The sequence below is a fragment of the Megalobrama amblycephala genome, linkage group LG8, assembly GCF_018812025.1.
Source record: "Megalobrama amblycephala isolate DHTTF-2021 linkage group LG8, ASM1881202v1, whole genome shotgun sequence".
NCBI classification, from domain to species: Eukaryota; Metazoa; Chordata; class Actinopteri; order Cypriniformes; family Xenocyprididae; genus Megalobrama; species Megalobrama amblycephala.
The window spans coordinates 14,906,868-14,925,322 of record NC_063051.1 but is presented as its reverse complement, the minus strand read 5'-3'; the positions used below and the strand labels follow the sequence as shown (position 1 = coordinate 14,925,322).

At 37.0% G+C, this 18,455-nt stretch overlaps 1 protein-coding gene across 2 annotated transcripts in view; it reads right to left on the bottom strand.

The window, feature by feature from the left end:
- tgfbr3 (transforming growth factor, beta receptor III) overlaps nucleotides 1-18,455 on the bottom strand; it is a 133,508-nt gene that overhangs the window by 24,417 nt on the left and 90,636 nt on the right. For both annotated transcript variants that reach the window (XM_048199611.1, XM_048199612.1), the window contains exons 5-9: nucleotides 11,237-11,420; nucleotides 8,796-8,958; nucleotides 6,364-6,511; nucleotides 1,406-1,595; nucleotides 556-848 (exon numbers count right to left, since the gene is read on the bottom strand). In XM_048199611.1, coding sequence (XP_048055568.1) covers nucleotides 556-848; nucleotides 1,406-1,595; nucleotides 6,364-6,511; nucleotides 8,796-8,958; nucleotides 11,237-11,420 — 978 coding nt within the window. The remainder of the gene's footprint in view (nucleotides 1-555; nucleotides 849-1,405; nucleotides 1,596-6,363; nucleotides 6,512-8,795; nucleotides 8,959-11,236; nucleotides 11,421-18,455) is intronic.

Genomic DNA, 18,455 nt, shown 5'->3' with positions numbered 1-18,455 from the left:
GAGATTTCTCTCCCTCTGAAGTGGTCTATTGCACCACTTCTGGTTTCTGACGTCAGTGCATATGGCCCACACATTCTGGTAATATTCACACTGCTTCAGCTTGAAGGAAAAACAAGGTGCCTCTCACACATCACTTCTGCACTTCTTTAACCTCTTTATGTTGTTCTTACCACTGTTAGGGAAGCTACTTTAAAAGCTACACTATAAGCTTCTAACTATAAACTGTTCAAAAGTTTGGGTTCAGGATTTTAGTTTTTTTTAAGAAATTAATACCAGCAAGGATGCTTTAAACTGATCAAAAATGGCAGCAAAGACTTTTAGACTATTACCTATTATATTCATAAAAGAATCCTGAAAAAAATGTGCCATGGTTTCGACAAAAATATTAAGTTTTCTATCAAATATACGCAGTCTTGAAAAACATAACAGACATAATATCTACTTAAAAATTTAGTTAAGTTAGTATCCTCACTACTTTTAGTTAGTTACTCTGCAACACTCAATCCAATATTTGCATGTACAAAAGGTTGTGCATTTGTCACTTGTGTTTCCTACCTGTAGAGTTTCCTTGTCAATGCTGACCACCATTTTGTTCTTCTCACACTGCACACTGAATCCTACATTCTGAGATCCCTGCTGCTCCTCTGGACCCCCAGCCGGGTTGACTCGTTCCTCGAGAGATGGCATCAGAGGTGGAAATGACAGGCCCTGCTCCATGGATGGCAGAAAGGGGAATGGGAACCCATTCGGTGCAGGGGAATCCCGGGCGCTTGGCTTTGGAAGTGGGTTGGTATTGCGGAGAATGGACAGCTCTGGTGGGAATATTCCCTCATCCATGATCCCTAGGTCTGGAAGTGATCAAGAAAGAAGAGATTAAAACAACAATCTGGCTGTCAACTTCTTGGTAATGCAGATACAAGAAAATCACACACAAAGCAAACACAGAACCAACTGACAACAACTGCCAATGTATAGTTATTTTTATTTTATTTTTATTAAATAAGTATTTTTTTCTTGTTTTCTAGTACACAATATATATATATATATATATATAATTTCCAGTATAAAATATTATTAATATATTATTATATTAAGAATTGTTTTTAAAGAAAAATCTTGATTTAGGTTTTAAATTTCTTTATTTTCAAATTGGTTTTTATAGCTTTTAAAGGGACAGTTCAGTCATTTGCTCACAATCATGTTGTTACAAACACATATGACTTTCTTTCTTGTGTGGAACATAAAAGAAGATATACAGATAACAATTTATCTCTGTGTGTATTGTTTTTTTTTTTTTTTTTTGCAGTCTATTCAATTAAATAAGCATATTTATATTTTAAACTAATTAAGTGTATTGTAACTATTTTAAGTTGATATTATTCATGTCTTTGGTTACTGGTCTTGCCTTGTTCTCTGAGGCGCAGTTTGAAGTGGTTGGCGACAGGGGTGCTGGTGTAGGAAGTGACGGGTTTAAATCCATTTTCCTCTGCCCACTGGATCAGAGCCTGAGATCCTGCGGGCAGCTTCTGTTTGACCGTCTTGGACACCTGCATCAGTCTTTCTGTGTCATCATTCAGGCCGACAGTATCTGACGTCTGAGAAGGACGAATAGAGGAAGAATAAGATAACACATTCACTTCACATGCAGAAACAGAGGAACGCAGTCAAGTGTTCATTCTTTGCTGAATGGAAAGGAAATAAATTGATATCTACTTTTGTTCAAATCCATTTTTCATTTCTGAGACATATTTCACAACCCTTTAACAATAAGCCTTCTTGTTTTAATTGACAACATTGTCACCTTGGAATTACAAGGTTCTATCTGACATTTTTTTGTCAAAATTGAGTTATTCACATTTTTTTTTTCTGTGATAACTTATTTACATTATGTGATTTTTTTTTTAAGTTGTGTACATTTTGGGACTTTTTTATTTAGAAAACAAAAAGGTTCTACAAAGAACTCCCAATGCAAACCTATCTACAAAGCCAAATGGAATGCAAAAACATTGAAGCTCAATATCTTAAAACCGCTCAGAATGCAGACAGAACCTTATAATTCCAAGGTGGTGATTTTCTGATCTAATACCTTATCTTAAAAGTCCAAAATTACACACACACACACACACACACACACACACACACACACACACACACACACACACACACACACACACAAAAAAAAACACTAGCCAGTAAAGAAAAAGGCCAAAAAAGGAATTGCATGCATGAAATGCATGTTTTAAATCAAATTGCAAGAACTAGAGACTGATCCGCAATAATGGAAGAGAATTGACCTTTTCAGCATAAATTTACCAATAAAAAGTAATTCCTGATCTCTTTTTATGTCAAATATCCCTCACATTAGGTCACCCAAAAAAAAAAAAAAAAAAAAAAAAAAAAAAAAAAACATTTTTTTTGATGGTTTTACTGAGAGATTGGGTCCTCATCTCATAAATACTCATGTGACTGAGCTTAGGGTCATAAATAAATTATTTTAAAACAATAAATAATTAAAAAATATATGCAAAATGCAATGTGAAATGCAGTCTAATGCATCTGCAGTGTCAAATCACATGCCATTGGCAGGTACAGAAAAAAAATATTATTTTCTAATTATTTTGGCACATATTTGGCATGATAAATATAAATATACATGTATATATACTTCTAAAAAGTAAGACAATTTACCAGGTTCAACATTATCATGGTTTGAGATCGTTGCCAAATTATGTAGGAATTATACACTAGCTACTGTTTGTTCTCTGTTGGGTGTGAAGGGCAGATGGCCCTCATTCCCAGCCATCTTTCCCACAAATGCCTCACCAGGCTGGACAACGAGCTTGAGCCAATCTGCCAACAGTAGCAGGGCTTTGATTTTACAAGGCTGTGGATCGTATCACACGCATAACTTACATTCTCCTACGCTCCAAAACACTGTAACTGATTCACTCGGACACAGACAAGTGCAATCGAACACATTCATGGAGACAGATGCATTATACACACACTTAGACATTCACATTAAAATTCTCTAATGAACTTTATGACTCTTTGATTGTCAATGCCAGAACACCATAGCATAATGCAGGGCCTACTCCTAATAGTTTGATCCATATATTTGTTCATCATATATACACATTTATAAGAATTATAACACTTTACCTTAGCATTTATCTATATTTTTTTATTTATTTAATCAGGAAGGTCTCATTGAGATACAATATCTCTTCTACCAGGGAGTCCTGGTCAATGCATTATGAAGTTATTAAAAATGTACGTTATAATGCATTATGTCCTTTCATAAATAATTGTAACAAAAGTTAAAATACATTATAATATTTGCAGATTCCATGTTACATCTAAAATTGGTCGTTTGTCATGTGTTTTAACGCATTATACTTTCTAAAGGTGTAATGTTTTATAATGTATTATAACTGTCATTACAATTTTTCAATTTATATAAATTGTTATATGAATTGCTGTCTACTGTACTATTTTGATGTCTATCTTTGTGTATGCAGTGAGAGGTCAGTGTGTAAAAGAATTGCATGGCACTTGTGTATATAAAGTATTGTTCTCTTCATTATACTTTTCCAGCTCAGAAACACATCTATAAATTATCCTATAAACACCTTGAAACTTATATGACTTCTCCTAATGACAGTGTGGATTTTTTCCCATAAGCAGCACATAAAAAGCGCACAAATATTTAGCACTAGATTACACAGAGTGTGTGCAAGTTTCTCTCTGAGAGCCGTGCAGTGTAGTGACAGTTTCAGTGGTGTAAGTGTTATGCTGTGCTATCTGAAACCAGCAGACAGACACTCTCATAATTCATATTCTGGAGTGCCAGGCCAATGCTACAATAAAAACTCTCCAAGGATCTGGCTGAAGAAAAACTCACTACATGCCTCCTTCTGTTATTACTCCATCTCATAACAGGCCTCCAGATCACATAATTCATTGGATCAACTTATCTTTTTCTCAGCCTTTTCACACAGTTTGAAGAGTAAGCATCACATATAGTTTATTTACAAAAATAAAATCATATTGTTCAAAGGTTTGGGATCATCACTATAATTGCTTTTTTTTTTTTAAAGAATGTGATACTTTTATTCAGCAAGGACAAATTCAATTGATCAAAAAAATCTAACAGTAAAGACATTCATAATGTTATAAAAGACTTCAATTTAAAATAAATGTTGTTCTTTAAAAACTTTCTTTTCATAATCCTGAAAATATACACTGTATTATGGTTTCCACACTAAATTAAAGAGCGCAACCATTTTCAACTGTGATAATATTAATAAAAGGTTTCTTGTGTACCAGATCAGCTTGATAAAATGATTTCTGAAGGATCATGTGACACTGAAGACTAGAGTAATGGCAGCTTTACCATCACAGGAATAAATTATATTTTAAAATGTATTCAAATAAACTGTTATTTCAAATTGTAATAATATTTCACAATATTACTGTTTTTGGCTGTAATTTTCATAAAATAAACATAGCTTTGGTGAACATAAAAATGTTTCAAAGACTTAAAATAATCTAATTGATTCCAAACTTTTGAACAGTAGTGAATAACAGTAATATTTATCTAATCATTTTCAGCATTTTTTTCTCCATTAGCAGGACCTTTATATACAGTATCAGTGGCTGTCAGCACATCCATGGCTGTACAAAATGTAATTTTATAAAAATAATACATTTGTGCTAAAAATTACTTGCTTTATATGCATCTTTAATCGGTTTCTTTGTATTATTCTTCCTTTATACAATATAAATTACCACGTAAAGCAATGTTATATATATATATATATATATATATATATATATATATATATATATATATATATAAAACATCTGTTTAACTTATAACATGAAAATTAGGTTAATAATATAACTTAGAGAACAAAATTTTCAGTTTTACTCAAATTAGGGTGATGCAAAAATGAGTACACTCCAATGAAAGTCTCTGGAGCAAAGCTAAATTTTAGACTACAAATGTCTAATTTATCAAGAATTCAGCCACATGTGAGTCTAATTATTCATTACACAGGTGTCCAGCAGACAGTTGACTATAAAAGGGTGTTAAACCCCTTTCCCATTTCATGCTGTCAGCAATGGCACCACATGGAAGAGAAATATCACAAGACCTGAGAAAGAAAATAATTTCTTTACACCAGAAAAGTGAAGGCTACAAGAAGATCAGCAAAGCTTTACATATCAGTCAGAAACTGTAGCAAAAGTGGTACAAAAATTTAAAAAAGATGGAACTGCAACCATCTCACAGAGACGTCCAGGTCGTCCATGGAAGTGAACACCTCGACAGGAGCGTCTTCTGATGAGAAGGGTTGAAGAAAATCGGCATGCAAGTTCACTGCAGTTATCTAAAGAAGTAGAAAGCTAAACTGGGGTGACTATTTCCCGTGACACAATATGGCGTACACTGCAGAGGAAAGGCATGCATGGGTGCCGTCCATGAAAGAAGCCTCTCCTAAAGCCCAGGCACAAAAAAGCCCACCTAGAGTTTGCCAGGGCCCATGCTGACAAAGATGAAGACTACTGAGCAATACAAAGAAAAATGCATGATGCCTACAGTGAAACATGGTGGTGGCAGTGTTCTTATGGGGGCTGCATGAGTGCTGCTGGTGCCGGGGAGCTGCATTTCATTGATGGCATCATGAATTCACAGATGTACTGCTCTATACTGAAAGAGAAGATGCTACAATCACTCCGTGCCCTTGGTCGTCGTGCACTTTTCCAACATGACAATGATCCTAAACACATTTCTGAAGAAGAACAGGGTGAAAGTGATTCATTGGCTCTTGATCTGAACCCAACTGAACACCTATGGGGAATTCTGGAGAGACAAGTTGAGCATCACTCTACATCCAGCATCCAGTCTCTAAAAAAGGTCATTCTTGAAGAATGGAAAAAGATAGATGTTGCAAAATATTGCCAACTTGTTCATTCCACGTATAGAAGACTTGGTGCTGTCATTAAAAATCATGGAGGCCATACAAAGTACTAGATGTAGTAGTTTTTGTTGTGGGGTGTACTCATTTTTGCATCACCCTAATTTGAGTAAAACTGAAAAATGTGTAATCTAAGTTACATTATTAACCTTACTTTCATGTTATAAGTTAAACAGATGTTATATTAAACTTAGTCTTATCAACATTTTGAAAATTGTTTTTGTGTTCACTGAGATACTGTTTAAAATGTTACTTTTCAAAGGGGGTGTACTCATTTACGATGAGCACTGTAATATATACACACACACACACACACACACACACACATACACATATATATATATATATATATTGCATGTGGCCAACAATTTAAACAACATACCACAATGTCCAGTTTGCCGATGATGCTGTGGGCTTTGATCACCCAATTCACTGGCTTTTCACACTTCAGAATCAACACAATGTCACGATGGAGTGGGGTGTCACCATCCAGCGGCCTTAAATCCACGATCACATCCACTTGGAATGCACTACTCAGAGAGAGAGAGAGAGAGAGAGAGAGAGAGAGCGGGAGAGAGAAGAGAAAAGAGAGAGGCAATGGAAGGAAGGCCATAAGAATCTTGGAAAATTTAAACCTCAGTTTTAACATGCTTTCTGTCTGGCCAATTGATTAAAAAACTGGATCGTTTCCTAGAAAACAAAGCTGGACACATGTGAAACAGACCACATAATGCAGTGCTGGGATCCATCATGATGCTTGCATATCTTTAGATCTGTTTTTCATTTTTTGTCACTATTAGGCAACACTGATTGACATTGGTATGGGCGGAGAGTTTTACCCTGCAGTGTTTTCCAATATCAACAATACTCTAGTTCCTGCCTATTTCCAAATAAACTGTACAGAACCGGAGGAAACACAATGACAACCTAAAATGACAAACACGCACGTACACTTACACACGAAAGCAAACACACCCATCCATGAACAGTCAAGTGTAAATATACACATCATGGTATACTAAACACACCCCATATGCACAGAAATATTGTTTTTCATGTGAAATGGTTGTCTGGTAAGGCCTTTAGGTGTTCACTTTGAACAGCAAATTAAATGATGTACACTGCTGTTCTAAAGTCATGGGTTGGTGAGATATTTTTTTTTTTTTAGGATTTTTGAAAGATCTGCCAACAGACAAGAATGAATGAAAGAGAACATGAATAAGAATTACAATATAAAATCAGTATTTGTTTTAATTAGAGCAAAAACTAAATGGTATGACTTTAGCATTGTAAAATTACAAAAAGCAAAAGAAATAAAATCATTTAAAACATTATGTTAAGCAATCAGTTTGCAATGAGTAAAACAAATACCGGTATGCTAGAGCAGTTGTTGTTTTTTAAATCAAATTATGTCAAGGTAATTTTAAGATAAAAGCTATACTGTATTTATGGCTTTTCATTCAACAGTGTATGAAAGTTCATTTTACAAAAAGAAGCATTTTAGAAGCTTTAGGTGCGTTCACGCCATGTTATAATTACCAAAATTCACGTGCTGTCATCTCAAGACTATGGTAATTGCAACATGGCATGAACGCAGCATTGGTTATAAGCAAGTCTGTTTCTTTTCCTGTCTACCACATGATCAACTAAGCTGAACATGTTCATTGTCTAATGTAGGGTGCAGGCAGGTATACGGTCAGGCAACTTCAGCAAGCACAGGAAAGTGGCTCTTATTTGAATGTCAGCAGACCAATGCCTGTTCGCTTCTTGGTGTCTGCGTCAGTTTGGCATTATTAACATTTAAATTACTCATCACGGTCTTTCGGGTGATGGACTTTCAAATGTCTGATCAAATTTGTCATGCTGAATGTCTTGCTGTAATTAACTTTTCCTTTGTGCTTTGCAGACATTACAGTTTGCAATCTTAACGTCCTGTTCACAGATTTCATTTGGTAAATGATTCCAAATGCAGTCTGCGTGCCTGGGTGTACTTCTGGAACACAGATCAGTCAAAATAAAACACAAAAATCAGCCGGTTCTGATTAATGACCGGTCGACTGGTACATCTCTTAGTTTAATCGGTCCTTGCTGTTTTAATTTCTTTGATATAAATGAATAAATAATTTAATGCTCACTTCTGTTTATTTAATAGTTATTTAAAATAGTTATATTTAAAAGTTCAGTCATGAAAATATTCTGTGCGGCTGATTGGCTGTCTCGTTGCTGGCTCTGCAGCCAATCAATTGCTTCTTCCTATCTACGCTCGCCTTTCTTTTCCAGTCTGACTAGATGGAGCACAGTTCTGCACGCTATGTCTATATCCCTCCTCCTCCCCAGCATCACCTGTCTAGATCTGCTATAGGGTTCTCCTTTGTCTTGCAGCAGCACGTTTTACAATCATACACTCTTGGGTTTCACGCTTGTCTCTCATTAGGAATCGCAACGGCCTCGTTCCGCTCCAAAGGCTTTCAGCCACACCCTGCTTCATACTACAATCTTTAATACATCAGCTCATCCATGAATATGATTTTTGCCCGAGTCTTATCAGATTCTTTTCCACTGGCTGTAGACAACACCTCCCATGACTCCGTGAAATCAAGGCGTCATCAAGCTATGCCTTTGTTTTGAATAAAGCGACCTCTAGCAGCGAAAAATTACATATTGTGCCTTTAAAAGTCTAAAGTATTTTAAAGAGAAATTAACATGAATAAATAATATGAATGTGACTGTATTTTACTGTAAGGGCTGTATTACAGAAACATCCAGAAACTCTGACAGAAAAATCCTTGACTTGTACAACAGTCTTCTCCTCACCTGCTGGAGTTTGGTGCCTGGAGATCAATGATGTGGACCTCCTGCTCATGATCAGGACCTGAGAGAACACACCCTGTGGATGGCTGGGGCTGGATGTAGCTGGCCAGGTAGTTCAGGGAGAGGAACTTGTTATCAATCTTACAGGTCTCAGAGAAGACGGGGTCTGAAACAAATATGAGATATGTTTATGCCAAGGGCTTTGAGGACACAGAAAAAAAAAAGAAGTTTGACTGACAAATAGTTAACCAACAGTTAGTTACAGTCCTACAATCTGATTTTTTAATATAAAAGCCCTGGAACATTTCACTGTTTGTATCACTTGGCTTGTCTGAGTTTTGCGGTGCTCCAGACCACAGTACATGAACAGTAATGAAAGCAGAGTGGATTTTTCATAGTGGTCAAAATTTTTAGTGGTCAATGATGATACCGATATCTTGAAAGCAGGTTGACCAAATGCCAATATCATGCAAATGAATACAATAATTTCTTGTCACTTCTGATCAATTTAATGCATCCTTGCTGAATAAAATTATTTATTTCTTAAAAAAAAGTACTGATTCCAAACTTTTGAACAGTAGTGTACAATATAATTAAATGATGGCAAATTAGTTGTACACAACATTTACTAAAAATTCCCTTGAAATAAAATCAGCAGTCACTAACAAACCTGTCAGTGAATTTTGGAACTATCACCGTAGGGAGATAAACATTTCTGACCAACCAACTGGAGATGGTTATCAGTCAATGTTTATAGTTTTGAAAATGGCCAAATACTGGCAGATTTTCCTCATTCAATCATAAACACAGCATGACCTGTCCTGGCCCAGTTTAACTACTCCCTAAAAAAAATTCTCTCTACTCTTGAACACCGTCTCCTCCACAAAAGAGATGACGGCTCTTCTCTTTGCCCCAGAGAAACAGAAGACAGATGCTTCCTTATTTGGCCATTACACTTATGGAAAAAAAAGCGCAAGGGTGATGAGTGTCAACTCCTCATGAAAGGCTGGCATCTCTTACTCTCTGCTCTTCCTGGCTCTTTGAGGTACTGGGGAAAAGTTGCCTGTTCTCTACAGCAAACAGATCAGAAGCATGTCCGCTCTCATGCGGAGCTACAAAGGGTTGAGATAGAGTAGAAGGCCAGAACTCTCCTGTAGAGGTAAACACAGCCTTTTGAATCACTGCCAAACCTCAAATTCAAACACCGCAGGGCCAAATGTTTTACAGGGCTGACCGAAACAAGCTTAGAGACTGGAAAGAGAACTTTGAATGATGCAGTCATTACTTTCTTCCAGAACTGGAATCTTATGTTCTTTTACGGACTGAAAAATTAGCACCAGCAGTTTAACTGGGCAACCTGACAGCTGATAGATGCTGAAGTCAGACGTGTTGCTGGTTTGGTCTTAGAACTCGGCGGGGGAAACACAATGGAGCCCTGGGTGAAACACACAGCCGGATCTGTCCTTTTCTTCTTTCTTCAAACAATCCCTGCGGCTCGCTGTGCTAATGGCGCGTATTTGCAAGTATCTGTTTCTGCTTTCTCTCTTTCAAGCTCTCAACAAGTAAACAACAAACTATTTGAATGTGGCAGCCCTGTCTGACTCAAACATCATATCAAAGTCCAAGAGTCGGTTTTAAGTTAAACCCCCCCTAAACCGTTTCCTCTGATAATAAGCCAATTTCCCCCCTACGGCTCATGTCATTGGGCATATGGCTAAGTCACTTTCTTAGCAGAATCTTGCAAGGCTTCCTGGCACTGCTATAAATTTGGACTTTCTGTTTTGGGCTCTATTTTCTTTTGTGCTTCTTCTATACCCTCCCTGCCAAACTTTCCCTTTGCTCATTCCCTTTTTCCTCTAGGTCTGCTATTCTCCCTCATCCTTCTCTTTTTAAAAGGACTGTTGTGAAAGGCTTCAGATTTGGCAAAGGGCCCATACGCACAAGCTGGCAGTCAGGGCTTTCATCTGAAACTCTTCCCGTATGTTTACTTGGCCTTTCCATCATTTCTCCATCTCTCGGCTGCTTATGAGCCTGACATGCAAGCAAATCAACTGATTACAAACAAGAGACAGAGAAAGTCTGCCATTTAAACAGCCCACAGATTTTGCCATGTTGTTTTTAAATGAAACTGAATGTTGCCAAGTGGAAATTAGAATGACTTGAGGTGGCTTCACTGGGATTTGCTTTATTACCCAAGGGTCCAGTTACTAAACACAGTCAATAGGCACCATTGAGAGTGAATTAACATGTGCAGGGCCATGCCTGCAGTTCAGAGGTGGCTGAAAACAATGGCACAATTTATTATAGGCCAAATAAATGTATTTTTTAACAAAAAAATACTGATTAAGAAAAAGTGTCATGAGCTCTAAAAACATTAATAATTTTTTTTTTTTTTTTGCCATAGGAATAGGTAAAACATTCTGTGCATGCTCAGAGATACATACCCTCTCCAACCTTGATGTAGATGTCGTGGGCCATCTTGAGTTCGCTGAAAGAGGTAACAGCACGATAACGATGATGGGCCCAGGAAAGCAGGTGCTCATTGCCATGAGGAAGATTTTCCAACTTCACCTCACACGACTCAGAGAAATTTCCTGCCTCAAAATGCACTTCAGATCCCTCTGCAACCTAAGAAATCAACAAAATAAATTGGTTAATGTATTTTCTACCAGAGTGTTGATTCTGATTGGTTGATAGATTCATTTTCAATAACTAAACAAGTATATCGTAGTTCCAGGTTTGACACAGAACCTTCTGAATTAGTAATCTTGGCTTTTGTCAACATACAATAATTCTTATGTACCCATGATTTTTAACAACTGTGTTACAAAGAGAAATTAGCAGATTTTATCTATCTGAGCTACCCCGATGTACAATACAAACCCCTTTTGTTAACTCGTGGAGCATTTTTTCCTCTTGACAGTTCAAGAAACAAAGATCTCTCTGTTGATGAAGACAGGCCCATAAAACTCAAAGCTGTATTGATATGCACATCCCATTTCACGGGAGAAAGTGTGAGGTAATAAAGTTTAAGGGCAAGACTACAGATTATGAGAGGAAAGGAAAAAGAGTATCACAACAGGCCTTTCCAAAACGAAAGCTTCCACACAATCTTTGCCAAAACACATCTTTAACACTCTGTCTTGATGGTTTTCTGAAAGCCTCTTCGAATGCGTGCTCCATATTTTTACACATGGTCCTCTTACACAATAAGGTGTCTGCTTTCCACTGTTTATATAACACACTGCTGTGCATCAGAAGAGACGGGCAGGAGGCAGAATGGAGAGCTCATGGCTGCGATTAACCTTATAGACAACATATGTACACACTTTCACATATGCAAAAGCAATGCAGACAATCAAAGTCAGACTTTAAGGGGATCAAATACTTTGTCATGCAGTATGCAGACTCAGCACAGTATGCATATTGTACACATAACAGTACATTTGCGAAAATATGCAGTATACAAATACAACACACTACACTATGCACTGTATTGTACAGTGTACTCTAATTGATCCTTTTCAGTGTAACACTGAACTGAAAGTAATTTTTTTTTAATTATTATTATTATTCATTACTTGATTATATTTCAGTTTTTCTTGGATACCATTAAATAAAATATGGAAACTAAGTTAATATGCCAAAAATATAGCATTCTATGGTTTCAAATGGTTAGAATTAATATTAAAGTTAGGATAATGCATACTTAAAAAAATAGTAGGTAGTTTGCAGTACACTGGTATTACATTCTGGGGTTAACAAAGGCCTTCTGAAGCGAAATTATGTGTTGAATAGGGAAGGCATAGGATGTAGCGTAAGCTTTTTGAACCGGTAGAGTTTTACACTTTCTTCGTAAGTAGAATACGGAAGGTAGTATGGCAGAAGGACACTTATTAATATTTTTCTGATTGTGTTCATTAGAAAAAAGAAAGTCACCTAGGATGGCTTGAGGGTGAGTAAAGCTTGGGGTAATTTTCATTTGAAATTGAACTAATCCTTAAAAAAAAAAAAATTCTGTTATCATTTATTCACCCTCATAAACATGTATAATATAAAATTATATTCTGAAGAATTTTGGTAACCAAACAGTTTCGACTCCCATTGACTTTCATTGGATGGACAAAAATATAATGGAAGTCAATAGGAAACAAAATTGTTTGGTTACCAACATTCTTCAAAATACATTCGACTATTTTCCACAGAAGAAAGAAAGACATACAGATTTGAAACGGCATGAGCGTACGTAAATGATGACAGAATTTTAAATTTTTCGGTGGACTATAACTTTAATGTTTAGCAGACAGTGATTGTTTACATGCACAGACCTTTTGTCTACGTGAATAAACTGAAACTGATTGCAGATTGCAAAGTTGTAAAAGTTTGTTTACATCTACAGATGTGCATCACATGTATTCTGAATACAATATCTGTGCATGTGAAGAGCCACATTTATACTGGGAAATGTAACCAGCAGTCACGAGAAAAACAAGATTAAACTTTGAATAATTTAGAGTCTCAAAATAGTTTTTCCCCTCTAATAACTAGACATGGATAAAAGTATGTAGCAAAGATTGGTGGGAGAGAGATGTCCTGCTGGAATTCACAGTTTTAGGATAACATGGCATCGTTTTTTGTGCTATGGATTTTATTAAAGAAAACATGTCTCTCGCAGAAAATAAAATGAGAGCCCCTCTACCCCAATAATATGTGTTGTTTTATATATTCATAAAAACACAATAAAAGTTGCTTATTTATTCTGCAAAACAGTTGAAATCAGTTGAATTTAAAGGTTTACATGCCAATTATTCGTTAAAGGGTTACTTCACCCAAAGATTTATTACTCACCCTCATGTCATTCACCCATAAGACTTTCGTTCATCTTCGGAACACAAATTAAGATATTTTTGATGAAATCCGATAGCCTAAGAGAGGCCTCTATTGCCACAAATGTCACTGAACCTCTCATGATCCAGAAAGGTATACTAAAGACATATTTAAAACAGTTTGTGTGAGTACAGTGGTTCTACCTTAATATTATAAAGTGATGAAAATACTTTATGTGCACCAAAAAAAATTAAAAAAATAACGACTTTTCAACAATATCTAGTGACGGCCGGTTTCAAAGCTTTGCGAATCTTTTGTTTCTAATCAGTGGTTCGGATCACGTAAATGAAGCCTCGTTTACTGAAATCACGTGACTTTGGCACTCCGAACCACCGATTCGAAACAAAAAATTAGTAAAGCTTCAAAGCAGTGTTTTGAAGTTATTATTTTGTTTTGTTTTTTGGCGCAAAAAAAGTATTCTCATCATTTTATAATATTAAGGTTGAACCACTGTACTCACATGAACTGTTTTAAATATGTCTTTAGTACCTTTCTGGATCTTGAGAGGTTCAGTGACGTTGCTGGCAATAGAGGCCTCACTGAGCCATAGGATTTCATCAAAAAATATCTTAATTTGTGTTCCAAAGATGAACAAAGATCTTACGGGTGTAGAACGACATGAGGGTGAATAATAAATTACATAATTTTCATTTTTGGGTGAACTAACCATTTAAGGTAACAAATTATTTCAAATATGCACCTTCCGAATATGCTTCTTCCAATCACATAAAAGTTTCATGTCGAATCCAAATCACAATTTCTTTTTTCCCCAACTGAGGTGTTTTTATTTTAGTACTTTTCATTGTGATTGAGCTATCATTCTGATTATAAACAGATTATTATTTTATACGAAAACATAATTAGAAACAAGAAAGAAAGAGTAGTGTTAATGTAGTAGTGGAGGACAGGAAAAATAACACAGTATGTACACTTCACAGCTGTCATAGCAACTCATGACTGAGGACGCCTGTCAGCTTCTGCCAGCTAACCTCCAGGATACTCTAAATATGTGTTATGTGCTTGATTTCTTTCAAATGCTATGTTTAAAGAATGAGGTGCAAATTATAGAAATTAAAGAGAGTTAAATGTGAGCGAAAGATTAAAGTAAAGAGAGAATATGAACGTGTTTAAGTTTCATTTGATTGCTGGCAAATGTGTGTACGCTCTTGCAAACATATAAAGCATTGCGTTGTGAGTTTCTCTGCATGTCGTCTTGCTTGACTTGGGCGGGCTTTGCTCTGAAAGTCCTCCCTTTTGGCTCCAAATGGACCCTGGGTCCACATGCTCCATTTCAGAGAGATAAACATTCACATATGTTGAAAAACTCGCCGTACAGCTCCACACAGCCAAGCACACGGTCTAGACAGCCCAGACTCATTACATTTCCATGCTTGTGAGGTTTTTTCCAATCATTTCTCTCTCTCATTCTCCCTAAGGTGTTCTTTCTACTCTCAGCCGGCTCTGTGCTGGCAACCCCAATTAAACCATTATATCACACCACAGCTTTGATGGACCCCATACGAGCTGCGCAGAGAGCCAGACAGCCAATCTGAACCACAGCCAGAGACTTGTGTACTATTGTGCGGTGACACACAGAAGAGGTGGAGTGAGGGAGAGGGAGAGATAAAGAGAGGTATATGACGTGCTGAATGAGCTGAGATCTGTCCTGGTGCACGACCCAGTACCATGAGGAACATCTGCTTGACCTCTGGACGGCTCCCCAAGCAAACGCCCCATCCTTGCCAGGAGTGATAAATTTCAACAAGAAAAAGAAAAAACATGAGAAAGTCATGGAGGCCGTTGAAGAATTTAGGTCTCGGTTGAAGGTTATTTTTAGGGTTCCTCGGTACTGTAGACAGTGTGTAAAAGTGTGCAGTTTTCCTTTTAAAGGAATATTGAGGGTTTGACCCAACATCAGTTCAATCGATACCAAAAAAAGGGGGGCAATTACACTGGAGAGAAATAGGGTGTATGGAGTTGATATAAAGTACCATTCAAAAGTTTGGGGTCAGTAAGATTTGTAATGTTTTAAAAGAAGTCTCTCAAAAACTTGTGTTCACCCAAAAATGACAATTCTGTCATTAAGTACTCACCCTCATGCCATTCCAAGATCTTCCTTCATCTTCAGAACAGAAATTAAGATATTTTTGATGAAATCTGAGTTTTTTTTATTTTTTTTTATTTATTTTTATCTCCCATAGAAAGAACGAAAGAACTAAATAACCACATTCAAGGTCCAGAAGAGTAGTATAGACATCAATGACTACAGTGGTTGAACCTTAATGTTATGAACCTTAATGTTATGGAGCGCATTAGGGTCTGATTGCTCTGCTCCTGTTTGATTGCTCGATTGCTCCTGTCTGCCTCTCTGCCTCTCTGCTCAGTGTTTTGTATCTCCGTATAGCTTTGTTTTCTCTTACTTTTATTGAATCTCGTACTTTTTGTTGCTTATATTATCATTACTTTATATATACAGGGAGTGCAGAATTATTAGGCAAGTTGATTTTCTGATCATATTTTTTTTCCAAGTACATTTTACCAATTCCAATCCACATCAATCATAATAACTACTATTAATATTGTTTTTAATCATTTATAAGTGATACATAATTGTTCATGAAGGCTGGAAATGAAAAATGCCTTATATTCAGGTGTGCAGAATTATTAGGCAGGTTTTCTTTTACAGGCCAAATGAGCCAAAAAAGAGATTTAACTCAGACTGAAAAGTCAAAAATGATTAAATACTCATGAGAAGGACGCAATACTAATGCAATACTAGAAATTGCAAAGTTAAAGCATGACCAATGGACAGCAAAACGCTCATTGGGTCAGCGGGGTCATACAAAAACAGGTGGAAAAGAAAAGACGCATGTTAACTGCAAAAGAATTAAGAATTAAGGTGAAGAATTAAGTGTGAAACCATCAGGAACCCTTTAGTCTCCAGCGCCACCATTTTCCAGAACTGCAACCTACCTGGAGTCTCCAGAAGTGTGAGGTGTCAGGATATATACTATTGCCCACCACATTAATCTGACGTCGCCAGCTTGTAATCTTTGAATCTAAATCGCTGTTACAAACGCGTTTGCATCTCGCTAGCTTGTTTAACTTGTCATCAGTCTCGCGCGCTTCTCTTCCAACGCGTTCATCAAACAGCTGTGGCAACTCGGATCAGTCTACAAACACGGTGAGTTATGTCATCCTTTCCCAGTGTTATATCGTGTTCCATCTGTCACATGTTTAGCATAGCCCTCTCTGTCAGCGATGAGGGATTTACATGTCATAAATGTAGGGAAATAGTCAGGCTGACAGAGAGAATCTCAGAATTAGAGACATGCATCCAAACTTTAATCGAGGATAGTAAGAATGCAGGGGCTTCAGATACTGTTTTGGATGCGACTAGCTTAGTGAACTCTGTACATTGTTCGGTTCCGGCTGTAGAGCCTGCGCAGCAGGGCACTTGGGTAACGGTGAGGCGGCCTAGTCGCGGAAAACACCACTCTTCCGTTCCATTAAGAACATCAAACAGGTTCTCCCCACTCAGTGACTCACCCACTGAGAATCCTGTTGAAAGTGCCCTAGTAATTGGCGATTCTATTACACGGAACGTGAAAATAGAGACACCAGCCACCATAGTCACATGTTTGCCGGGAGCCAGAGCACCTGACATCAAAGCAAATTTAAAAGTGCTGGCTAATGCTAATCGTAAATACTCTAAAATTATTATTCACGTTGGCACAAATGTGTATTATTGTTTTTATAATACACTAATATGCCAATAGGCGATACACAAAAGTACAGATATGAATGAATGCGTGACTTTGTAGGCTAGTGTGTGTGCGCGTGTTGTTGTTTTTGGGGAAGTCTTCAGGACATTTTGAGAGGTTCAGAGGACTTGCAGGGAGAAGAAATACCTGAGCTCTCTTCTGCAGGGAGATGGCACGGCGTTGCTCTGTAGCCAGTGTTAGGAGCAAAGCGCTGCTTTGATCACTCTCGTTAGCCAGGGCGAATACAGAGTGCGAGCCATGTCGTCACTGAAGAACGGGACCCGAAATTTCAGAATGCTTCAGCAGGGAAAATGACACGGCATTTCTCTGTAGGCAGTGTTAGGAGCAAAGTGCTGCTTTGATCACTCTCGTTAGCCAGGGCAGATACTGTGAGCCGTGTCACGGAAGAGCTGGAGCTGGTTCAGCAGGTAAATCAATTCTCGAACCTCCCTCGAACACTTTACTTCCTCTCTCCAAGTTTTACTTCCCTTTTATCATTTAAACATAATTGTTTCCTACCAGATATAGGCATGGACGATCGGAAGGTTCACAGAACTTCCGCACCGCCACATACACAGACTCTGTATTGGCCAGCTCCTGCGTCAGCATTACACGCATGCGTTGTGATGTTCACGTGAACATCGTCGGTTAATACTAAGCCGCCGTTTAGACATAAACACGGAAGAGCTGCACTGTGTCAACTGCGTAGGAGATGTTGCTTTCTATGGGAGATAAAAAAAACTCTCGGATTTCATCAACAAATATCTTAGTTGATTTGTTGCTCAAGAAACATTTATTATTATTATTATTATTATTATTATTATTATCACTGTTAAAAAAAAAAGTTGTGCTGCTTAATATATTTGTGAAAAACATGACATTTTTTTCAAGATTCTTTGATGAATAGAAAGTAAAGAAATGAAAATCTTTTGTAAAATTATAAATGTCTTTACTGTCACTCTTGATCAATTTAATGCATCCCTGCTTTAAAATGATTCATTTCAATAAAATA